The 26,206-nt window shown below is 43.4% G+C and overlaps 1 protein-coding gene across 5 annotated transcripts in view; it reads left to right on the top strand.

Moving 5' to 3' along the window:
- The first annotated feature begins 281 nt into the window (after positions 1-281).
- Positions 282-26,206, top strand: part of LOC115152421 (PHD finger protein 21A-like) — an 84,429-nt gene continuing 58,504 nt past the window's right edge. For 3 of the 5 annotated variants that reach the window (XM_029697286.1, XM_029697288.1, XM_029697283.1), the window contains exons 1-4: positions 283-552; positions 9,753-9,805; positions 12,964-13,062; positions 20,255-20,287. In XM_029697286.1, coding sequence (XP_029553146.1) covers positions 9,764-9,805; positions 12,964-13,062; positions 20,255-20,287 — 174 coding nt within the window. In that variant the 5' untranslated portion in view covers positions 283-552; positions 9,753-9,763. Of the gene's footprint in view, positions 553-9,752; positions 9,806-12,963; positions 13,063-20,254; positions 20,288-26,206 lie in introns of all 5 variants that reach the window. The other 2 variants (XM_029697284.1, XM_029697287.1) reach the window with 2 other exon arrangements.

The following is a 26,206-nucleotide window of genomic DNA, read 5'->3' as shown; positions in this document are numbered from 1 at the left end:
ACCCGAGTGCTACTTCTCTCCAGATGAGTTTTACCGAGTTCACATCCGGGGTTTTTCCCTAGGCAATGGAAGGCGTAGCACCCCTGTTCCTTAGGCAAAGTGAAATAAATTCGCCGCACCATGACAAAAAATAGTTCGCTTTTCAAACACATTTTCGTTTCACCTTGCGATGACCCTCGACTCAAAATGTATAACTAACCATATACTATTCATTAATTAATCAATCTGGGATACAACGGCTACAATTGTCACCTTTTAGAAATCGTTTTCCTACCCCTTTCTTCTCGCTCCTCATGAGCGCATGGATAACTGTTGTGCTCAGGCTGTGGTGAATGAGATTGAAGAAGAGTTCTTGTTTTGTATCTCAGTTTCTCTCTTTTTGGACAAATTGAATTTAAACAAATACTACGGAGATCTCAGACTAATCAATGGAGGATATTTGAATATTCACATCAATTGTATCGGTGATTCGGTAGAGAGTATTGGGTTGTTTGTAAATATTTCATTAATATCTGAGGAGAGGAGGACTGCTGCTGTTCATGTGAGTGAAGGGTAAGTAAGTACACATAGGGATTTAAAAAAATATATTATTATAAGTTTCATTTTCATTGTTTAGAAACTTTGGTTGTTTTCACATGCGTTTGATCCTTCTACCCGTAATTAATCGTGTGTTAGGATAGGCAGGACGGTTTGAAGGATACCGTTTTTGTTCATAGCTATTTCTTATAGGAGTTGGATGATATTCTCTAGCTCAGTGGTTCCCTACCCTTTTCGGTTACTGTACCACCAACTGAATTTTGCTCTGCACGGAGTACCTCTGAAATACTCTCTCATGTGCATTTTTACCAGTAGGCCTATGGTCTCATGAGTCTTCAAGTACCCCCGGGGGTCCTAGTACTCCTGGTTGGGAACTCTAGTCTAGCTAGCGAAGTGCACTGCGATTGGAGGGCAGTGGACATAGCTAGCTAGAAAGGGGCCGATTCTAACTTGTAACCACCAAAGCATATTTGTGAGGATTTAGTTATTTATTTGAAGCCATCCCCAAAATATTGTTCTTATGTTATGCTACTGTTTTATTTTATAAGTTACTTATCTAGATTGACAGCTAGCTTGTTTGCTACAGTTTTGTGCCCGATGTAGTTAGCTATCGCTAACTAGTTTAGAGCTAGCTTGCTCTCTAGTGACTGGTGCACTGTGAAAACTCTCCCTGTGTTAGCTAGCCTCGCAAGCTGAAATTACCGGCTAACGTCGTTTGTTGTAGTTGACGAGGATGTCAAGGTATATCAACTGTAGTGATATCTTATTTTAGAAGGAGTTTTAAACTGTGAAATGGAACTGAAGTCTGACTCCTTGCCATTAGCTAGCAAATAATCTGATGATTTTCATTAGCTTGCACCAAATATGTAACAACAATTTACTAGCTACCTGGCTAACGAACGCGAATTGAACGTGTGCGCGCGGCTGCACTGCGCAACATGGCGATTTGTGCTCTTGTAAATGAAAGTTATAAAACACTCGTTCATGCTGAAATAATATGCATTTTCAGACAAAGACAATGCATCTGGTAGCATGGCATTGTGCAAAGGAGGTCCAAATAGTGCTAAATATGAGTTGTGGCCCTTATGTTAGGAGAACGAATCAATGTTTATGCTCATGGAGTCATTTTATACACTGCACGCTAGCCAGCAGATCCAACCGGCTTGCTTACAGCTGCACTAGGGTCAGACAGCAGAGGAGCCGGTTCAAATCAAATTTTAGTTGACACGTGCCGAATACAGTAGGTGTAGATCTTACAGTGAAATGCTTACTTACAAGCCCTTAACCAACAATGCAGTTAAAATAAATAATTAAACGAACATAATTAAAGAGCAGCAGTAAAATAACAATAGCGACGCTATATACAGGGGGTACAGAGTCAATGTGCGGGGGCACTGGTTAGTCGAGGTAATTGAGGTAATATATACATATGGGTAGAGTTATTAAAGTGACTTATGCATAGATAATAACAGAGAGTAGCAGCAGTGTAAAAGATGGGGGGGGGGGGGAATAGAAGCCTCTTGGACCTAGACTTGACGCTCTGGTACTGCTTGCCGTGCGGTAACAGAAAGAACAGTCTGACTAGGGTGGCTGGAGTCTTTTTTTTATGGCCTTCCTCTGACACCGCCTGGTATAGAGGTCCTGGATGGCAGGAAGCTTGGCCCCAGTGATGTGCTGAGCCATATGCACGACCCTCTGTAGTGCCTTGTGGTCGGATGCTGAGCAGTTGCCATACCAGGCAGTGATGCAACCAGTCAGAATGTTCTCGATGGTGCAGTAGTAGAACCTTTTTGAAGATCTGAGGACCCATGCCAAATCTTTTCAGTCAAAGAGGGAGTGGGTCGGGTAGAAGCCTCTTGGACCTAGACTTGGCACTCTAGTACCGCTTGCCGTGTGGTAACAGAGAGAACAGTCTGATTAGGGTGGCTGGAGTCTTTGACAATTTTTAGGGCCTTCCTCTGACACCGCCTGGTATAGAGGTCCTGGATGGCAGGAGGCTTGTCCCCAGTGATGTACTGGGCCGTACGCACTACCCTCTGCAGTACCTTGCGTTCGGATGCCGAGCAGTTGCCATACCAGGCAGTGATTCAACCAGTCAGGATGTTCTCGATGGTGCAGCTGTAGAACCTTTTGAGGATCTGAGGACCCATGCCAAATCTTTTCAGTCTCCTGAGGGGGAATAGGTTTTGTCGTGCCCTCTTCACGACTGTGTTGGTGTGCTTGGACCATGTTAGTTTGGTGATGTGGATACCAAGGAACTTGAAGTTCTCAACCTGCTCCACTACAGCCCCGTCGATGAGAATGGGGTTGTGCTTGGTCCTCCGTAGTCTCGGCCCGTTTGCTCCTCCCCCATTGTTTTCCAAGCAGAGCAGGCCGGCCCGTTGCCTTACGACGCCAGACTCCGCACAGATAGTGTGTACACATGCTGCTTCAGAGACAGTTAATTTTTTTATTTAAAATGTATTTAACCAGGTAGGCCAGTTGAGAACAAGTTCTCATTTACAACTGCGACATGGCCAAGATGAAGCAAAGCAGTGCGCCACAAACACAGAGTTACACATGGGATAAACAAACGTACAGTCAATAACACAATAGAAAAGTCTATATACAGTGTGTGCAAATGTAGTAAGATTAGGGAGGTAAGGCAATAAATAGGCCGTAGTGGCGAAATAATTACGATTTAGCAATTAAACACTGGAGTGATAGATGTGCAGAAGATGAATGTGCAAGTAGAGATACTGGGGTGCAAAGGATCAACAAAAAAAAGAACAATATGGGAATGAGGTAGTTGGGTGGGCTATTTACAGATGGGCTGTGTACAGGTGCAATGATCGGTAAGCTGCTCTGACAGCTGATGCTTAAAGTTAATGAGGGAGATATAAGACTCCAGCTTAAGTGATTTTTGCAATTCGTTCCAGTCATTGGCAGCAGAGAACTGAAAGGAAAGGGTATGACCAGTGAAATGTACCTGCTGGAGCGCTTGCTACGGATGGGTGTTGCTGTGGTGACCAGTGAGCTGAGATGAGGCGGAGCTTTACCTAGCAAAGACTTATACATGACCTGGAGCCAGTGGGTCTGGCGACAAATATGTAGCGAGGACCAGCCAACGAGAGCATACAGGTCGCAATGGTGGGTGGTATATGGGGATTTGGTGACAAAACGGATGGCACTGTGATAGACTGCATCCAATTTGCAGAGTATAGTGTTGGAGGCTATTTTGTATATTATTTTGGTATTTTATTAGGATCCCCATTAGCTGTTGCAAAAGCAGCAGCTACTCTTCCTGGGGTCCACGTGAAACATGACATAATACAGAACATCAATAGACAAGAACAGCTACATTATGGTGCATCTTTAGAAGTTTGTGAGAGTCTTATGGGCCAAGCCAAATTTCTTCAGCCTCCTTAGGTTAGAGGCGCTGTTGCGCATTCTTCAACACGCTGTTAGTGTGAATTTCAGGTCTTCAGTGACGTGCACGCAGAGGAACTTGAAGCTTTTTACCCTCTTCACTGCGGCCTGTCGGTGGATGGGGGCGTGCTCTCTCTGCTGCGTCCTGTAGTCCACGATCAGCTCCTTTGATTTGTTGACGCTGAGGGTGAGGTTATTTTCCTGGCACCACTCCGCCAAGGCACTCACCTCATCCCTGGTTTTTTAATTTAATTTATTTTGTATTTCACCTTTATTTAACCAGGTGGGCCAGTTGAGAACAAGTTCTCATTTACAACTGCAACCTGGCCAAGATAAAGCAAAGCAGTGCGACAAAAACAACAACACAGTCTCACATGGATAAACAAACGTACAGTCAATAACACAATAGAAAATCTGTATAGTGTGTGCAAATGAAGTAAGGCAATTAATAGGCCGTAGTGGCGAAGTAATTACAATTTAGCAATTAACCCAAATCCAGTCAGCTGATGTTCTGAAAGAGCTGCAAAATCGGGACCCCCACAAATCAGCCGGGCTAGATAATCTGGACCCTTTCTTTCTAAAATGATCTGCCGAAATTGTTGCAACCCCTATTACTAGCCTGTCCAACCTCTCTTTCGTGTCATCTGAGATTCCCAAAGATTGGAAAGCAGCTGTGGTCATCCCCTTCTTCAAAGGGGGGACACTCTTAACCCAAACTGCTACAGACCTATATCTATCCTACCCTGCCTTTCTAAGGACTTCGAAAGCCAAGTTAACCTGTTGGGGATAGGGGGCAGTATTTGCACGGCCGGATAAAAAAACGTACCTGATTTAATCTGGTTATTACTACTGCCCAGAAACTAGAATATGCATATAATTTTTGATTTGGATAGAAAACACCCTAAAGTTTCTAAAACTGTTTGAATGGTGTCTGTGAGTATAACAGAACTCATATGGCAGGCAAAAACCTAAGAAGATTCTGTACAGGAAGTGCCCTCTCTGACCATTTCTTGGCCTTCTTCACTCTCTTTATTGAAAACAAAGGATCTCTGCTGTAACGTGACACTTCCTAAGGCTCTCAGAAGGCGCCAGAACTTTGAATGATGACTGCAGCCCCATGGCTGAAAAACAGTAGCGCATTTGGATAGTGGTTGATCTGAGAACAATGAGACGGGCATGCACGTGAAGAGTCCATTTTAGATTTTGAGTCTTTGAACGGAAAGGACGTTTCCCGATCAGAATATTATCGCTTTTTTGCGAGAAAAATCGCATAAAAATGGATTTTAAACAGCGTTTGACATGCTTCGAAGTATGGTAATGGAATATTTAGAATTTCTTTGTCACGATACGCGTCCGCGTGTCACCGTTCGGATAGTGCCTTGAACGCAAGAACAAAACAGAGGATATTTGAACATAACTATGGATTATTTTGAACCAAAACAACATTTGTGGATGAAGTAGAAGTCCTGGGAGTGCATTCTGACGAAGAACAGCAAAGGTAATCCAATTTTTCTTATAGTAAATCTGAGTTTGGTGAGTGCCAAACTTGGTGGGTGTCAAAATAGCTAGCCCGTGATGGCGAGCTATCTAGTCAGAATATTGCAAAATGTGCTTTTGCCGAAAAGCTATTTTAAAATCGGACATAGCGATTGCATAAAGGAGTTCTGTATCTATAATTCTTAAAATAATTGTTATGCTTTTTGTGAACGTTTATCGTGAGTAATTTAGTAAATTCACCGGAAGTTTGCGGTGGGTATGCTAGTTCTGAACGTCACATGCTAATGTAAAAAGCTGTTTTTTGATATAAATATGAACTTGATTGAACAAAACATGCATGTATTGTATAACATAATGTCCTAGGAGTGTCATCTGATGAAGATCATCAAAGGTTAGTGCTGCATTTAGCTGTGGTTTTGGTTTTTGTGACATTATATGCTAGCTTGAAAAATGGGTGTCTGATTATTTCTGGCTGGGTACTCTGCTGACATAATCTAATGTTTTGCTTTCGCTGTAAAGCCTTTTTGAAAGCGGACAGTTGTGGTTAGATTAACCAGAGTCTTGTCTTTAAAATGGTGTAAAATAGTCATATGTTGGAGAAATTGAAGTAATAGCATTTCTAAGGTATTTGAAAAACGCGCCACGGGATTCCACTGGCTGTTGAGTAGGTGGGACGATTTCGTCCCACATACCCTAGAGAGGTTAACAAACAGATCACCGACCATTTCGAATCCCGCCGTACCTTCTCCGCTATGCAATCTGGTTTCAGAGCTGGTCATGGGTGCACCTCAGCCACGCTCAAGGTCCTAAACGATATCTTAACCGCCATCGATAACAAACAGTACCGTGCAGCCATATTCATTGACCTGGCCAAGGCTTTCGACTCTGTTAATCACCACATCCTCATCGGCAGACTCAACAGCCTTGGTTTCTCAAATGATTGCCTCGCCTGGTTCACCAACTACTTCTCCGACAGAGTTCAGTGTGTCAAATCTGAGGGCTTGTTGTCCAGGCCTCTGGCAGTCTCTATGGGGGTGCCACAGGGTTCAATTTTTGGGCCGACTCTCTTCTCTGTATATATCAATGATGTCGCTCTTGCTGTTGGTGAGTCTCTACGCAGATTACACCATTCTGTATACTTCTGGCCCTTCTTTGGACACTGTGTTAACAACCCTCCAGACGAGCTTCAATGCCATACAATTCTCCTTCCGTGGCCTACACCTGCTCTTAAATACAAGTAAAACTAAATGCATGCTCTTCAACCGACCGCTGCCTGTACCTGCCCGCCCGTCCAGCATCACTACTCTGGACGGTTCTGACTTAGAATATGTGGACAACTACAAATACCTAGGTGTCTGGCTAGACTGTAAACTCTCCTTCCAGACTCACATAAAACATCTCCAATCCAAAGTTAAATCTAGAATTGGCTTCCTGTTTCGCAACAAAGCATCCTTCACTCATGCTGCTAAACATACCCTCGTAAAACTGACCATCTTACCGATCCTCGACTTTGGCGATGTCATTTACAAAATAGCCTCCAACACCCTACTCAACAAATTGGATGCAGTCTATCACAGTGCCATCCGTTTTGTCACCAAAGCCTCAAATACTACCCACCGCTGCGACCTGTACCATCCAAATGAATGCTTTTGTGAGCTTCACGTCAGTGCCCTGAGAATGTCATTTCCAAGTTGTTTTATTTACTCTTGTGCATGCTAAGAACAACAATTCTAATTCAGGAGACAGAATTATAAGACAGAATTATTGGCTTTCTTTGACGTTGCAAGTTGATCCATAAACCAAGGTGGTTGTGCAGGATTCAAAGTGCCATCCCTTTGAAAGTAATACTATGGGCCTTTGAAACAATGAGCTTTACGCAGATTCATATCATCATTAGTTAGGCTTGGGTGGTATACCGTGTATATACCCAGGGGTCACATTAGCTTTCAGAAATCAGCATTTTAAAAACACAGACCATCATACAATCTGCGTTTTTAAACCATTTCACTTACGTTTTATATTGAACTTTGACATCTTTTTTTGCATGCAACTATTAGCTTACAATGAAAAAGACGATGTATGACCATCGTATTTCTGTTTATCATAGAAAGAATGAAGCAAGCTACATTTCGTAGTGTTTTGCTTGAAGGTAATCTTGCATTTTACTGGAGAACAGTAGCTACACATCAGTCAGAGCGCTGTCTGACTGATGAATGACGAGCAAACATTTTTCATCCGAGTGGAGAAGTGCTTAAATTAGTTTGAAGCCAAGCAGAAAATACAATGAGTTACATTTTAGATCTGCGTTTATAAAAAGCAGCAAGGTATTTCTATACCTTTTGTCTATGTGACCGGTGAAATGAGGAACACAATCTGCTTTCTCTCCTAACGTATTGCACAAGTTGACTGCAAGTATTCACTTAGAAAGTAGCTACAAATATTCAAAGTTTATAAAATAAAAACTTCAAAGAAATAGTTCCAACGGTATTGATAAACCATCTTGTGGCTATTTCCAAATAACCCAGTTAACGGTATCGGGTTGAATTAACACAGAATTCTGATAAGAATTCTGATAACTATTTCTTTGAAGTTTTTAATTTTGGTAGCTACTTTTTAAGTAAATACCTGCAGTTAAACATGTGCAATATGTTAGGAGATAAAGCAGATCACATTCATCATTTCATCCCTCACATTATTTTTCATTATGAAATTTACTGGTAGTCCCCAGTCACATGGCATTTGTTTACAAGCACACAAACAAGGAGAGACCGGAGCCTTGTGAGTCACTGACTGTTGTGCTGCATTCGACAGGCAATCTAATTACAGTATGGAATGCGCAACTAAATATTTGCCAGCTAGATACACTATTTATAAAAAGTATGTTTTTCACTCCTTCAAATTAGTGGATTTGGCTATTTCAGCCACACCTGTCGAATAAAATCGAGCATACAGCCATGCAATCTCCATAGACAAACATTGTCAGTAGAATGGCCTTACTGAAGAGCTCAGTGACTTTCAACGTGGCACCGCCATAAGATGCCACCTTTCCAACAAGTCAGTTTGTAAAATTTATGCCCTGCTGGAGCTGCCCCGGTCAACTGTAAGTGTTGTTATTGTGAAGTGGAAACGTCCAGGGGAAACAACGGCTCAGCCGCGAAGTGGTAAGACACACAAGCTCGCAGAATGGGACCACCGGGTGCTGTAGTGTGGGGTGGGGTGGGGGGGAGGACGACAACTCTATATTAATGCCCATGATTTTGGAATGAAATGTTTGACGAGCAGATGTCCACATACTTTTGGTCATGTAGTGTATCTTATACTATTAAGATAACTGTCTATAATGTGCTAAATGCTCTGCAGTTGTGCATTTGGTTTGCTAACTTAGTAGTTATCTAGCTGGTTAGCGTCTTCCAAAATCCTCGTCTTCCAGTATTACCAAAAATCCCGGGATGGCACAAGGTCGGTATGAATGTCTGACAATTTGGATACCGCCCAAGCCTGATTAGTCCCTTTAGATCTGTCAGGTGGGCAGTTGGAATTAGGGTCAGAGTAGCAGTGAACACAAGTAATATGCCATGTATCAGATTTTCTCACCTCCTGCGTCCTCTATCCTTCGTCCTCTCGCGCCTCCTATTGAAAATGGTCAAAGTGAATCGAGGAAAGTGAACGTGGATGGAAATGCGCTTTCTTGAAATGAGCCTGTCCTTCTCCGTTCACTCGTCGTTAGGTAAATTATGTTTTACAGGGGTGGATCCCTAAATAAATGTGTAAAGTGATAAAAACAAATGAAGTTAGTTGTGCAAGACATTTTATCGATTTAAAGCAAATAGCATATTGTTTTTAAACGTATGTTTTTCTCCTCTGACAAAACAAAAGCTGACTCAAAGGGGGTGTGGCAGATTTCAAAACTCTTCCACGATAGGATACACGTGAGTATCCTTGATGAAAGGTGGCTATCAAGGAGGGGAGGACACTTGCGTTTGCCTTCTAACGAATTGACATGCTCCTTCTCAACCGCTTATCGGTTTCCGGGTCACAGAGAAGAGGGGACGGAGGACGGTCTTTTGAGAAGCCCATAAGCGTCCCTCTTTATCAGGGTCATGTTCATTAGGCACCAAATGGGGGAAAATGGACTGCAACACGGGAGGGACTTCTTGGACTTAAGGCTCATTTTTGTTTTCTGTTCCGAAACCTTTGAAGACGTGTGCCCTAATAGAAATAACTTATTTTTAGTTTTGTTACTGAAAGGTGAATTGTTTCTTTGCTGTTGGAGTAAAGGTCAGTTACTGTGTTTTCTGTTTTGCATACAGCGGCTCTTTTAATGCTTCAATTGGATGGTATTCAACCTGGAGACGGTGTGAAGGTAAGAGTGGGAGTTAATTATCACATTTCTAAACTATTTTTACTATTCACAAGGTTACAACATTCAGCCTCTTGTATGTCCAAGGCTATGTTGATAAATATCCTAAAAGACTCAAACAAAAAGTGAATAGCATTTTTTTTTTTTTTTCAGGTCGTTTGACTCATAACTTTTTTTGCCAGGATGTACAATGCATTCGGAAAGTATTCATACCCACATTTTGTTATGTTACAGCCTTATTCTAAAATGGATTACCATTTTTCCCCCCTCATCAATCTACAAACACAATACTCCATAATGACTAAGCAAAAACAGGTTTTTAGATATTTTTGCAAATGTATAAAAAAAAGCATCACATTTACGTAAGTATTCAGACCCTTTACTCAGTACTTTGTTGAAGCACCTTTGGCAGCGATTACAGCCTCGAGTCTTCTTGGGTATGACGCTACAAGCTTGACACCTGTATTTGGGGAGTTTCTCCCTTTCTTCTCTGCAGATCCTCTCAAGCTCTGTCAGGTTGGATGGGGGCGTGGCTGCACAGCTATTTTCAGGTCTCTCCAGACATATTCGATCATGTTCAAATCTAGGCTCTGGCTGGGCACCTCAAGGATATTCAGAGACTTGTCTCAAAGCCACTCCTGCGTTGTCTTGGCTGTGTGCTTAGGGTTGTTGTCCTGTTGGAAGGTGAACCTTCGCCCCAGTCTGAGGTCCTTAGCACTCTGAGCAAGTTTTCATCAAGGATCTCTGTTGTCGTGGCTATCATTAACGTGATGACTGTTATCGAATCAACTATGTTTAATTGTTACTTGATTTAAATTAATCATGCAACAAATTTGGGGCACCAAAGGAAAGTAAAAAAAAAAAAGAAGATTTTTATGAGTTACCATCTCCCGAATTAAACTCTATAGATGTATAGATATCTCTTTCATCAACAACAGTCACCTATTAATCATTACCTCATATCGGTCTCATTTTGAACGTCGCAGACCACTTGAATCCAGAAGAACCCCAGCCTTTTCTGATCATTCAGTACTACACCAATTTGATTTAATTATTTATTTACTAACTAAATAATAACACAGAATACACACACACTTACATGATATATAAGTCCCTAGTGGACTGAAAAGTTATGACGGCTTGTTACACATATGGAGAGGGAGGGGTAGATAAGATGGAGAGTCAAATGTATCATACATTTGGAAACTACCCTCAAAATAATAATAATAATACTTTGCTCACAAACCACCGCCTGTTTGGGGTAAGGAATGTAATGTATTTACGTGTAGATGTCTTTGTCCTTCGTCTCTCTGAAACCAATCGATCCTTCTATGGGAAGTGGCTCGATGGATGTAAGGCTCTTGTTGTCCACCAGAGGTCACAATGTCCTTAGTTGTTCCGGCTTGTAGTGGATATTTCTTCAGATGCACCAATGATTGTCTGAGATGGGCTCGTCTCCTTCCTTTCTCGGGTAGACAGTTCAGTTCTAGAACCCTTTACATGCACAGCTGCAGACTGTCAAATGTTCTGGTCTAGTCTTTATCTTCACTCGTGTTGAGAGTTCCAGAGTTTCTAACCATTTCAATGTGTGGCCAACGCTCCACACTTTTCTGGTCTGATAGGTGAGGTTATCTTCTCACCTCGTGTTGAGTCTTAGCGTTTCAACCATTCGTAACATTCAGCTCACACTGTCTGTCTGCTGGTCTGATATGTTAATTCTTAGCGAGTCCTTTTAAGGTGTCAAAACATCTTCTGTGGTTAAGAGGGTCTGGTCGTAAGCTATTTACCAAGCTGATCTGAGGCCTTTGATCCTTGACCAGGAGAGTCATGACACTGTACTTTGCTCCTTTCATCTTTGCCTCAATCTTGACTAGTCTTCCAGTCCCTGCTGCTGAAAAACATCCCCACAGCATGATGCTGCCACCATGCTTCACTGTAGGTAGGGTGCCAGGTTTCCTCTAGACATGATGCTTGGCATTCATGCCAAAGAGATCAATCTTGGTTTTATAAAACCTTTTCTTGTTTCTCATGGTCAGAGTCCTTTAGGTGCCTTTTGGCAAACTCCAAGCGGGATGTCGTACCTTTTACTGAGGAGTGACTTCAGTCTGGCTGCTCTACCATAAAGGCCTGATTGGTGGAGTGCTGCAGAGATGGTTGTCTTTCTGGAAGGTTCTCCCATCTCCACAGAGGAACTCTGAAGCTCTGTCAAAGTGACCATCGGGTTCTTGGTCACCTCCCTGACCAAGGCCCTTCTCCCCAGATAGCTCAGTTTGGCCAGGTGGCCAGCTCTAGGACGAGTCTTGATGGTTCAAAACTTCTTCCATTTAAGAATGGAGGCCACTGTGTTTTTGGGAACCTTCAATACTGCAGAAATGTTTTGGTACCCTTACCCAGATCTGTGCCTCGACACAATCCTGTCTCAGAGCTCTATGGACAATTCCTTCGACCTCATGGCTTGGTTTTTGCTCTGACATGCACTGTCAACTGTGGGGCCTTATATAGACGGGTGTCTGTCTTTCCAAATCATGTCCAATCAATTGAATTTACCCCAGGTGGACGCCAACCAAGTTGTAGATACATCTCAACGATGATCATTGGAAACAGGATGCACCTGATCTCAATTTGGAGTCTCATGGCAAAGGGTCTGAATAGTTATGTAAATAAGGTCTGTTTTTTTTATTTTTAATACATTTACAAAAAATGTAAAACCAGTTTTTGCTTTGTCATTATGGGGTATTGTGTGTAGATTGAGGAAAATAATTAATTTAATACATTTTATAATAAGGCTGTAATGTAACAAAGTGGAAAAAGGGAAGTGGTCTGAATACTTTCCGATTGCACTGTATTCCCTTCAGGACTTATGTAATGTACTGTATTCAATGGACATGATTCTTTAACATGCAGACTAGACTATTAAACCCAAGCAATGATTATCACCTCCAGAGTATTTTGTTCCGAGTCGGATGGGGACAGTGTAATTGTTTGAACTCCGCATATTGCCATTAAAATGTTTTCCCTCATGGATTGTGTGACAGAGCTTTGGAAATCTTGAATCTTCTCTGGTTGCGATGACTGCAAGCTTGAAACCGCTGATTCAACTGTGAGAATTAAAGGTGCTGTTTTTTTAATGTTTTTACCATTCTCCTTCTGTCTCTACACAGGCTGAACGTTCCCCCGGACTGACTGGCACACTGACTGGCTCAATGATGGAATTACAAACATTACAGGAGGCCTTGAAAGTGGAAATACAAGTCCATCAGGTAGGAGGGGAAAAAAACAAGGTGTTCTCTTGTTCATCAGCTCAGTGTTCAGGCTCTTTTTTAGGCCTGCAAATGATGACAAAGTACTCTAATCAACTGGGCTAACTGTCAAGTTGAATCACCGCTATTATTAAGAGTCCTATCAAATAAAGTGAAAATGTATTGGCCGCTTACACAGTTTAGCAGATGGTATGGCAGGTGCAGAGAAATGCGTATTTTCCTATCAATCAATGCAGTAAATGTCCAACAAGCACACAATGATGAAACATTTTTAAATGCTAAAAATATTGTACAGCAGTAGATATGTAAATAGTATGTAAACATTATTAAAGTGACCAGTGTTCAATGACTATGTACGTAGGGCAACTGTCCCTGAGTAGCTGGCTAGTGACAGTGACTAAGGGACAGAGTTGGGTACTGGGCGGAGGCCGTCTAGTTTTGGCTGTTTAATAGTCTGATGGCCTAGGGATAGAAGCTGTTTATGTAATGTCCTCGGCTTCTAGATGATAGTGGGGTGAACAGTCCTTGATGAGCTTCTTGACCTTACTGTGACACCGGGTGCTGTAGATGTCCTGGAAGGCAGGCAGTGTGCCCCCGATGGTGCGTTGGGCTGACGGCACCACCCTCTAAAGAACCCTGCAGTTGCGGACCGTGCAATTGCTGTACCAGGCGGTGATACAGCCTGACAGGATGCTCAATTATTTTGGTATTTTATTAGGATCCCCATTAGCTGTTGCAAAAGCAGCAGCTACTCTTCCTGGGGTCCACATGAAACATGAAACATGACACAATACAGAACATCAATAGACAAGAACAGCTATATTATGGTGCATCTTTAGAAGTTTGTGAGAGTCTTATGGGCTAAGCCAAATTTCTTCAGCGTCCTTAGGTTAGAGGCGCTGTTGCGCATTCTTCACCATGCTGTTAGTGTGAATTTCAGGTCTTCAGTGACGTGCACGCAGAGGAACTTGAAGCTTTTTACCCTCTTCACTGCGGCCTGTCTGTGGATGGGGGCGTGCTCTCTCTGCTGTGTCCTGTAGTCCACGATCAGCTCCTTTGTTTTGTTGACGTTGAGGGTGAGGTTATTTTCCTGGCACCACTCCGCCAAGGCACTCACCTCATCCCTGTTTTTATTTATTTAATTTATTTTTTATTTCACCTTTATTTAACCAGGTAGGCTAGTTGAGAACAAGTTCTCATTTACAACTGCAACCTGGCCAAGATAAAGCAAAGCAGTGCGACAAAAACAACACAGAGTCTCACATGGGATAAACAAACGTACAGTCAATAACACAATAGAAAATCTGTATACAGTGTGTGCAAATGAGGTAAGGCAATAAATAGGCCGTAGTGGCGAAGTAATTACAATTTAGCAATTAACACTGGAGTGATAGATGTGAGGGAGATATAAGTCTCCAACTTCAGTGATTTTGCTTTTTTGCAATTCGTTTCGGTCATTAGTAGCAGAGAACTGGAAGGAAAGACGGCCAAAGTAGGTGCTGGCTTTGGGGATGACCAGTGAAATATACCTGCTGGAGCATGTGCTACGGGTGGGTGTTGCTATGGTGACCAGTGAGCTGAGATAAGGTGGAGCTTTACCTAGCAAAGACTAATAGATGACCTGGAGCCAGTGGGTTTGGCGACGAATATGTAGCGAGGACCAGCCAACGAGAGCATACAGGTCGCAATGGTGGGTAGTATATGGGGCTTTGGTGACAAAACGGATTGCACTGTGATAGACTGCATTCAATTTACTGAGTAGAGTGTTGGAGGCTATTTTGTAAATGACATCGCCGAAGTCAAGGATCGGCAGGATAGTCCGTTTTTACGAGGGTATGTTTGGCAGCATGAGTGAAGGATGCTTTATTGCGAAATACGAAGCCGATTATAGATTTAATTTTGCATTGGAGATGCTTAATATGAGTCTGGAAGGAGAGTTTACAGTCTAGCCAGACACCTAGGTATTTATAGTTGTCCACATATTCATATTCAAGTCAGAACCGTCCAGAGTAGTGATGCTAGGCGGGCGGGCAGGTGCTGGTAGCGATCGGTTGAAGAGCATGCTTGTAGTTTTTCTAGCATTTAAGAGCAGTTGGAGGCCACGGAAGGAGGGTTGTATGGCATTGAAGCTCATTTGGAGGTTTGTTAACAGTGTCCAAAGAAGGGCCAGATGTATACAGAATGGTGTCGTCCGCGTAGAGGTGGATCAAAGAATCACCCGCAGCAAGAGTGACATCATTGATATATATATAGAGAAAAGAGTCGGCCCGAGAATTGAACCCTGTGGCACCCCATAGAGACTGCCAGAGGTCCGGACAACAGGCCCTCCGATTTGACACACTGAACTCTATATGAGAAGTAGTTAGTGAACCAGGCGAGGAAGTCATTAGAGAAACAGACGAGAAACCTGTAGGCTGTCTCGTCGTTGTTTGTAATCAGGCCTACCACTGTTGCGTCGTCAGCAAACTTGATGAATGAGTTGGAGACGTGCGCAGTCATGAGTGAACAGGGATTACAGAAGGGAGCAGAGCACTCGCCCCTGTGTGAGGATCAGCTTGGCGACGGTATTGTTTTCTACCTTCACCAACTGGGGTTGGCCCATCAGGAAGTCCAGGACCCAGTTGCACAGGGAGGGGTACAGACCCGGGGCCCTGAGTAATGAGCTTGGAGGCACTATGGTGTTGAAGGTTGAGCTGTAGTCAATGAAAAGCATTCTTATGTAGGTATTCCTCTTGTCCAGGTGGAATAGGGCAGTGTGCAATGCAATGGCGATTGCGTCTGTGTATCTGTTGTGGCGGTATGCAAATTGTAGTGGGTCTATGGTGTCAGGTAAGATGGAGGTGATATGATCCTTAATTATCCTCTCAAAGCACTTCATGATTACAGGAGTGCTATGAGGTGAAGTCATTTAGTTCGGTTAACTTTGCTTTCTTGGTTACAGGAATGATGGTGGATGTCTTGAAGCAAGTGGGGACAACCAACTGGGATAGTGAGAAATATAATATGTCCATTAAAAACTCCAGCCAGCTGGTCTGGGCATGCTCCGAGGACACTGCTTTGGATGCAGTCTGGGCCGGCAGCCTTGCGTGGGTTAACTTGTTTAAATGTCTTACTTGCTTTGGCTAGGGAGATCAGGAGTACATAGTCCTCGTGAGCGTTGGGGGTCCACATCGGCGGCTCTGTTTACCTCGAAGCAGGTGTTTAGCTTGTCTGGAAGCGAGGCGCAGTGTCCGTGACGTGGCTGGCTTTCCCGTTATAATCCATGATTGTATGGAGTCCCTGACACATGCGTCTCGTCTAAGCTGTTGAATTGTGACTCCACTTTGTCTCTGTACTGACTTTTTGCCACTGATTGCCTTTCGGTGGTCATAGTTGGTCTGTTTGTAATAGCCAATGTTCTCAGGCACCTTGCGGTAGTTTGCATTTTCTGTTTTGCGTGAAGGCTGCCATGTCTCCCCGGTTTCTGAAATAGATACGTTTTCATCACAGTAGGAACAACGTAACCTACCGTAATTTCCGGACTATAAGCTGCAACTTTTTTCCCACGCTTTTGAACCTCGCGGCTTAAACAATGACACAGCTAATATATGGATTTTTCCTGCTTTCAATTTTTTTACATTTACATTTTAGTCATTTAGCAGACGCTCTTATCCAGAGCGACTTACAGTAGTGAATGCATACATTTCATAATTTTTTTCCCCCCGTACTGGTCCCCCGTGGGAATCGAACCCACAACCCTGGCATTGCAAACACCATGCTCTACCAACTGAGCCAGGAGATGACTTCAGTGTTTTCAGTGCACAGGAGGAGGAAGATTGTGACCAATGACTTTCTTGGTAGGCTACTGTTTACTGCAATTTTTTTGTTACAAGCCGTGTTTCGTTAAAGCCTATTTATTTTTACATTTACGTCATTTAGCAGACGCTCTTATCCAGAGCGACTTACAAATTGGTGCATTCACCTTATGATATCCAGTGGAACAACCACTTTACAATAGTACATCTATATCTTTTTGGGGGGGGAGGGTAGGGGGGGAGGGTTAGAAGGATTACTTAAAACATCATACATCTAGACGTTCCGCTAGCGGAACACCTGCTCCAATATCCAATGATGGGCGTGGCGCGAAATTCAAAGTCCTCGAAAATCCGAAAACTTCCATTTTTCAAACATATGACTATTTTACTCCATTTTAAAGACTAGACTCTCCTTTATCTAACCACACTGTCCGATTTCAAAAAGGCTTTACAGCGAAAGCAAATCATTAGATTATGTCAGCAGAGTACCCAGCCAAAAATAATCAGACACCCATTTTTCAAGCTAGCATATAATGTCACAAAAAACAAAACCACAGCTAAATGCAGCACCAACCTTTGATGATCTTCATCAGATGACACTCCTAGGACATTATGTTATACAATACATGCATGTTTTGTTCAATCAAGTTCATATTTATATCAAAAACCAGCTTTTTCACATTAGCATGTGACGTTCAGAACTAGCATACCCCCCGCAAACATCCGGTGAATTTACTAAGTTACTCACGATAAACGTTCACAAAAAACATAACAATTATTTTAAGAATTATAGATACAGAACTCCTCTATGCACTCGATATGTCCGATTTTTAAAATAGCTTTTCGGTGAAAGCACATTTTGCAATATTCTCAGTAGATAGCTCGGCCATCACGGCTAGCTATTTTGACATCCGCCAACTTCGGGGTCACCTAAACTCAGAATTACTATTAGAAAAATTGGATTACCTTTGCTGTTCTTCGTCAGAATGCACTCCCAGGACTTCTACTTCAACAACAAATTTTGTTTTGGTTCCAATAATCCATAGTTATATCCAAATACCTCCGTTTTGTTCGTGTGTTCAGGTCACTATCCGAAGGGTAACACGCGAGCGCATTTCGTGACAAAAAAAATCGAAATATTCCATTACCGTACTTAGAAGCATGTCAAATGCTGTTTAAAATCAAATTTTATGCTATTTTTCTCGTAAAATACCGATAATATTCCAACCGGGCAACGTTGTATTCATTCAAAGACTGAAAGAAAAAATTGAGAAGTCTCGTGACCGCGCATCTCCAGTCTCACTGTCCCCAGGCTGACCACTTACAAACTCTGCTCCTATACTTTGCCCAGAGACAGCAGACACCCCATTCCACTTTCTGGCGGCTTTAGAGAGCCAATGGAAGCCTTAGAAAGTGTCACGTTACAGCACAGATGCTGTAATGTCGATAGAGATGCAACAGAAGGACAACAACTTGTCAGACAGGGCACTTCCTGTATGGAATCTTCTCACGTTTTGGCCTGCCAAATGAGTTCTGTTATACTCACAGACACCATTCAAACAGTTTTAGAAACTTTAGTGTTTTCTATCCAAAGCTAATAATTATATGCATATTCTACTGCCCCCTAGCCATAAGAGGTTAACCTCTCTCGGGTATGTGGGACGATTTCGTCCCACCTACGTAACAGCTACTGAAATTCCAGTGGCGCGATTTTTGAATCGTTAGAAATACTATTACTTCAATTTCTCAAACATATGACTATTTTACAGCTATTTAAAGACAAGAATCTCGTTAATCTAACCCCACTGTCCGATTTCAAAAAGGCTTTACAACGAAAGCAAAACATTAGATTATGTCAGCAGAGTGCCCAGCCAGAAAAAATCATACAGCCATTTTTCAAGCTAGCATATCATGTCACATAAACCCAAACCACAGCTAAATGCAGCACTAACCTTTGATGATCTTCATCAGATGACACACCTAGGACATTGTGTTATACAATACATGCATGTCTGTTCAATCAAGTTCATATTTATATCAAAAAACAGCTTTTTGCATTAGCATGTGACGTTCAGAAAAAGCATAACCCCCGCAAACTTCCGGAGAATTTACTAACAGTTTGCTAAATTACTCACGATAAACGTTCACAAAAAGCATAACAATTATTTTAAGAATTATAGATACATTACTCCTCTATGCACTCGATATGTCCGATTTTAAAATAGCTTTTCGGATGAAGCACATTTTGCAATAATCTAAGTACATAGCCCGGCATTACAGGGCTAGCTATTTAGATACCCACCCAGGTCAGCCTCCACCAAAATCACATTTCCTATAAGAAAAATGTTCTTACCTTGCTTGTTCTTCATCAGAATACACTGCCAGGACTTCTACTTCAATAACAAATGTTGGTTTGGTCCCAAATAATCCATCGTTATATCCAAACAGCGACGTTTTGTTCGTGAGTTCTAGAATGCTTCTTCACGGTCTCGCGCATGGCGCATTGGCGTGTCAAAAATGTCTAAATATTCCATTACCGTACTTCGAAGCATGTCAACCGCTGTTTAAAACCAATTTTTATGCCATTCAACTCGTAGATTAGTGATAATATTCCGACTGGGAGTATGCATTGAGCCTAAACAGCCGAATAAAATTTCTCCTCAGGAGCGACTCGTGCACGCGCCTCATTCAAAGGTCCTCTGAGTCGACACTTACAAAAGGCGATAATGTGTTTCAGCCTGAGGCTCCCTCGTAAACCTTCAGGTTTTTCGCGGGCTCTGAGAGCCTATCGGAGCCCTGGGAATTGTCACGTTACAGCTAAGATCCTTACTTTTCAATAAAAAGATGCAAGACGCACGACTCCTTGTCAGACAGGGTACTTCCTGCTTGAAACCTTGTCAGGTTTTTGCCTGCCATAGGAGTTCTGTTATACTCACAGACACCATTCAAACAGTTTTAGAAAATTCAGAGTGTTTTCTATCCAAACCTGAACAATAATATGCATATTCTAGCTTCTGAGTTGGTGTAGGAGGCAGTTAAAAATGGGAACATATTTTTTCCAAAATTCTCAATACTGCCCCCTAGCCCAGACAGGTTAAGCCGCGAAGTTCAAAGCGTGGGAAAAAAGTTGCCGGAATTTACGGTAATCAAATATTCAAGTTATAATAATCATATACTATAATGATGAACATACAAACTGTTGTATATGCTATTCAATTTTATGCTTGCTCAGACTGAATGATGGCCACTGTCACAATTGGTTATGGGACAGGAGCACTGGGTTCAATACAGTTTAATGTTTTGCCTATAAGTTTCACTGTCCACAGGCTGAAGTAGTCATGCGGAATGTCCCCAAATGCATTTGTTATCCTACCCACATGTATCTCTTTCTTCTACAGAAACTGGTCACCCAGATGAAACAGGACCCACAGGTAAATACAATTTCAGTTAATAATTGTTTGGTTTTGTTTGTTTTCGGTAGACTGATGGTGCCGATAGAAATTGCAGCTCTGTTTCTAGCTCCTAAGCAACTTTGGAGAATATATTTAGTAGTTATTTCTTCCATTATTAGCCCAGAACGTTTTTTGAATTATTAAATACAGCCGGAAATAACTTTTGGATATTAGAGCGGCAGTAACTCCTCAGCATTCCGATCAGAAATACGACTTTCCCGAGTTGGATCCTTCGTTCGTAAACCCAAGGCAATTTAACTTATCCCCGAGGCTGCTCCAAGACACCGCCGGTAGAGAAGAGGTATTCGGAATGGACTTGTAGTCTGACTCAAGCCGTGCACACCATCCAATGCTTCCGAGTCTATTACTTGCTAATGTTCAGTCCATGGACAATAAAGTAGACCAGCTCAGGGCGAGGAGCTCCTTCCAGAGAGACATCAGGGACTGTAACATACTCTGTTTCACGTAATCATGGCGCTCTCAGGATATACTGTACTCATCTGTACAGCAGCTGAAATGGGCTTCTTCTTTGTGAGTTAATGAGGAAGCGGAACACCTCTCCGTTCAAATTTTTGTTAGAAAATTCAACTGGTTGGAAAATAATTCGAAATTGACAAAAACAGCCTATAGATCATTAGCAGGCAGTGTGTGTTAACTTCTTAGGGCTAGGGGGCAGTATTGAGAATTTTGAAAAAAATATGTGCCCATTTTTAACTGCCTCCTACACCACTCAGAAGCTAGAATATGCATATTATTGTTCAGGTTTGGATAGAAAACACTCTGAATTTTCTAAAACTGTTTGGTGTCTGTAAGTATAACAGAACTCATATGGCAGTCAAAACCCTGAGACAAATTCTGACAGGAAGTGGATACCTGATGTGTTGAATTACCTTTAAGCCTATGCCATTGAAACACACAGGGGCTTATTAATCTTTGAGCACTTCCTATTGCTTCCACTAGATGTCACCAGTCTTTACAAAGTGTTTTGAGTCTTCTACTGTGAGATCTGACCGAACAAGAGCCATGGAACGGTGATGGCCGATTAGACTCTGGCGCGCGAGTTCATGTTGGGTACTCTCGTTCCAATACGTTTTAAAAGAGAATGCAATCGTCCGCCTTGAATATTATTCATGTTCTGGTTAAAAAAGGCACTAATGATTTATGCTATACAACGTTTGACATGTTTGAACGAACGTAAATATTTTTTTCCCCCTCGTTCATGAAGTGAAGTCCGGCGGGCATAGATCATGTGCTAACAACACGGAGCTTTTTGGACATAAATGATGAGCTTTTTCGAACAAAACTACATTCGTTATGGACCTGGGATTCCTGGAAGTGACATCTGATGAAGAGAATCAAAGGTAATGGATTATTTACATAGTATTTTCGATTTTAGATCTCTCCAACATGGCGGTTAGTCTGTATCGCAAAGCGTATTTTTCTGGGCGCAGTGCTCAGATTATTGCAAAGTGTGATTTCCCAGTAAGGTTATTTTTAAATCTGGCAATCCGCTTGCGTTCAAGAGATGTAAATCTATAATTCTTCGAATCGTGCACACGCCTCATTCAAAGGTCCTCTGATCCGCCACTTACCAAAGGCGATAATGTGTTTCGGCCTGAGGCTGCCTCTTCAACCTTCAGGTATTTCCCGGGTTCTGAGAGCCTATCGGAGCCCTGGGAATTGTCACGTTACAGCTAAGATCCTTACTTTTCAATAAACAGATGCAAGACGCACGACTCCTTGTCAGACAGGGTACTTCCTGCATGAAACCTTGTCAGGTTTTTGCCTGCCATAGGAGTTCTGTTATACTCACAGACACCATTCAAACAGTTTTAGAAACTTTAGGGTGTTTTCTATCCAAACCTGAACAATAATATGCATATTCTAGCTTCTGAGTTGGTGTAGGAGGCAGTTAAAAATGGGCACATATTTTTTCCAAAATTCTCAATGCTGCCCCCTAGCCCGTACAGGTTAATTGGTTTCAAATTTGGCGCTCTTGATATTTCACCTGTTGTTGATAGGGTGCACCACGGGTGGCACGCTTGCGTCCCACATAGCCCCTAGAGGTTAACTGTCCTGTTGCGTAACAGTCACATTTTGAAACGTGAGTGCATTCTGACATCACGTGCATAAAACAACTCACAGTGGGGTGACCGTTAGAGATATTTGGAACCCACAAAAGGTTAACTATGCATGGTGTGATTGTGGTAGCATACAGGAACTCAAGCCCTTTTGCTCACCCGACCTAGAGTACCTCACAATCAAATGCCGATCGCATTACCTCCCCAAAGAATTCTCTTCGGTTATCGTCACAGCCTTGTATATTCTTCCCCAAGCCGATACCACGACGGCCCTCAAGGAACTAAACTGGACTTTGTGCAAACTGGAAACCGCATATACTGAGGCCGCATTTATTGTAGCTGGGGATTTTAACAAAGTATATCTAAGAAAACTCTGGTAGCATTTATATCAACTAATTGCCTGTAGTACTCACGCTATTGTTTTGATCACGTGGACTGGGATATGTTCTTTCTTGCCTCTGTGAGAATAACATTGATGTATACACTGACACGGTGACCAAGTTCATAAGGAAGTGTATAGGGGATGTTGTTCCCACTGACGATTTAAAACCTACCCAAACCAAAAATTGTGGATAGATGGCACTATAGCGCGAACCACCGCATTTAACCACAGCAAGGTGACTGGGAATATGGTCGATACAAACAGTCCAGTTATATGCCCTCCATTAAAAACATTAAATCAAACAGGCAAAACGTCAGTACAGAGAGTTGGAGTCGCAATTCAGTATGTGGCAAGGACTCCAGACAATTATGGATTACGAAGGGAAAACCAGCCACGTCGCGGACACTAACGTCTTGCTCCAGGACAAGCTAAACACCTTTGCCCGCTTTGAGGACCACCGACGCGGCCTGCTCCCAAAAGCCTGGGGGCTTTCCTCCTCCGTGGCTGACGTGAGTAATACATTTTAGAGTGTTAACCCTCGCAAGGCTGCCGGGCCCAGACGGCGTACCTAGCCACGTCCTCAGAGCATGCGCAGACCAGCTGGCTGGAGTGTTTACGGATATATTCAATCTCTCCCTATCCCAGTCTGCTGTCCCCACCGTTGGTTACCTGCACTTTCTTGGGTACAGGAACAAACTAAATGACTATTGCCCAATAACACTCACTTCTGTCATCATGAAGTGCTTTGTGAGGCTAGGTAAGACTCATATCATCTTCACCTTACCTTTATACCCTAGACCCACTGCAATTTGCATACCGTCCCAATAGATCCACAGATGAAGCAATCTCAATTGCACTGCACTCTGCCCTATCCCATCTAGAAAATACCTTTGAAAGAATGCTGTTCATTGACTACAGCTCAGCCGTAAGCACCATAGCACGCTCCAAGCTCATCATTAAGCTCGGGGCCCTGGGTCTGAATCCAGCCCTATGCAAATGGATCCTGGACTTCCTGACGGGTGGTGACGGTAGGAACCAACACCTCCACTACGCTGATCCTCAACACAGTGGCCCAACAAAGGTGTGTGCTCAGCCCCCTCCTGTACTCCCTGTTCACCCGTGACTGGGTGGCCACGCACGCCTCCAACTCAACCAACATGTTTGCAGATGACACGCCTCCCGAGTGGCGCAGTGGTCACACTGGAGATTCTGGGTTCGAGTCCAGGCTCTGTCACAGCCGGCCGCGACCGGGAGACCTATGGGGCAGTGCACAATTTGGCCCAGCGTCGTCCGGGTTAGGGGAGGGTTTGTCTGGCAGGGATGTTAATGTCCCATAGCGCACTAGCGACTCCTGTGGCGGGCCAGGCGCAGTGCATGCTGACACGGTCGCCAGGTGTACGGTGTTTCCTCCGACACATTGGTGCGGCTGGCTTACGGGGTGGGCATTGTGTCGAGAAGCAGTGCGGCTTGGTTGGGTTGTGTTTCGGAGGAAGCACGGCTCTCAACCTTCGCCTCTCCCGAGTCCATACGGGAGTTGCAACGATGAGACTACTGTAACTACCAATTGGATACCATGAAAAAGGGGTAAAAAAATAAATCAACTTTTGCAGACGACCTGGGCCTGATTACTAATAACGATGAGACAACCTAAAGGGAGGAGGTGAGGGCCCTTGCGGAGTGGTGCCAGGAAAATAACTTCTCCCTCAACATCAACACGAAGAAGCTGATTGTGGACTACAGCAGCGGGCGCACGCCCCGTTCCACATCGATGGGGCCGCAGTGGTGAAGGTGGGAATCGTCAAGTCTTCGGTGTACACATCACTGAAATATTAGAAATTAATTCACCCACACAGATAGTCTTGTGAGGAAGGCTCAACCGTGGCTCCTCAACCTCCGCAGGCTGAAGAAATTTGGCTTGGCCCCTAAGACCCTCACAAACTTTGACAGATGCACCATTGGGAGCATCCGGTCAGGCTCTATCATCCCTTTTTGTATGGCAACTGCACCGTTCCGAAACTGCAGGGCTATCCAGAGGGTGGGGCAGTCTGCCCAACGCATCCATGGGGGCACACTGCCTGCCTTCCAGGATATTTACGTCACCCAATGTCACAGGAATGTCAAAAAGATCATCAAGGACATTAACCACCCAAACCACGGCCTGTTCACCCCGCTATCATCCAGAAGGCGAGGTCAGTACAGGTGCATCAAAGCTGGGACCGACAGTTTACAGTACCAGTGAAAAATGTGGACATCTACTCATTCAAGGGTTTTTCTTTATTTGTACTATTTTCTACATTGTAGAATAATAGTGAAGACATCAACACTATGAAATAAAACACATGGAATCATGTAGTAACCAAAAAAGTGAAACAAATCAAAATATACTGCTCAAAAAAATAAAGGGAACACTTAAACAACACATCCTAGATCTGAATGAAAGAAATCATTTTATTAAATACTTTTTTCTTTTACATAGTTGAATGTGCTGACAACAAAATCACACAAAAATAATCAATGGAAATCCAATTTATCAACCCATGGAGGTCTGGATTTGGAGTCACACAAAATTAAAGTGGAAAACCACACTACAGGCTGATCCAACTTTGATGTAATGTCCTTAAAACAAGTCATAATGAGGCTCAGTAGTGTGTGTGGCCTCCACGTGCCTGTATGACCTCCCTACAACGCCTGGGCATGCTCCTGATGAGGTGGCGGATGGTCTCCTGAGGGATCTCCTCCTAGACCTGGACGAAAGCATCCGCCAACTCCTGGACAGTCTGTGGTGCAACGTGGCGTTGGTGGATGGAGCGAGACATGATGTCCCAGATGTGCTCCATTGGATTCAGGTCTGGGGAACGGGCGGGCCAGTCCATAGCATCAATGCCTTCCTCTTGCAGGAACTGCTGACACACTCTAGCCACATGAGGTCTAGCATTGTCTTGCATTAGGAGGAACCCAGGGCCAACCGCACCAGCATATGGTCTCACAAGGGGTCTGAGGATCTCATCTCGGTACCTAATGGCAGTCAGGCTACCTCTGGCGAGCACATGGAGGGCTGTGCGGCCCCCCAAAGAAATGCTACCCCACACCATGACTGACCCACCGCCAAACCGGTCTTGCTGGAGGATGTTGCAGGCAGCAAAACGTTCTCCACGGCGTCTCCAGACTCTGTCACGTCTGTCACGTGCTCAGTGTGAACCTGCTTTCATCTGTGAAGAGCACAAGGCGCCAGTGGTGAATTTGCCAATATTGGTGTTCTCTGGCAAATGCCAAACGTCCTGCACGGTGTTGGGCTGTAAGTACAACCCCCACCTGTGGATGTCGGGCCCTCATACCACCCTCATGGAGTCTGTTTCTGACCGTTTGAGCAGACACATGCACATTTGTGGCCTGCTGGAGGTCATTTTGCAGGGCTCTGGCAGTGCTCCTCCTGCT

Source organism: Salmo trutta, chromosome 17, assembly GCF_901001165.1.
Source record: "Salmo trutta chromosome 17, fSalTru1.1, whole genome shotgun sequence".
In the NCBI taxonomy this organism is placed as follows: domain Eukaryota; kingdom Metazoa; phylum Chordata; class Actinopteri; order Salmoniformes; family Salmonidae; genus Salmo; species Salmo trutta.
The sequence above is the reverse complement of the archived record's forward strand: the minus strand, read 5'-3'. Positions and strand labels throughout refer to the sequence as shown.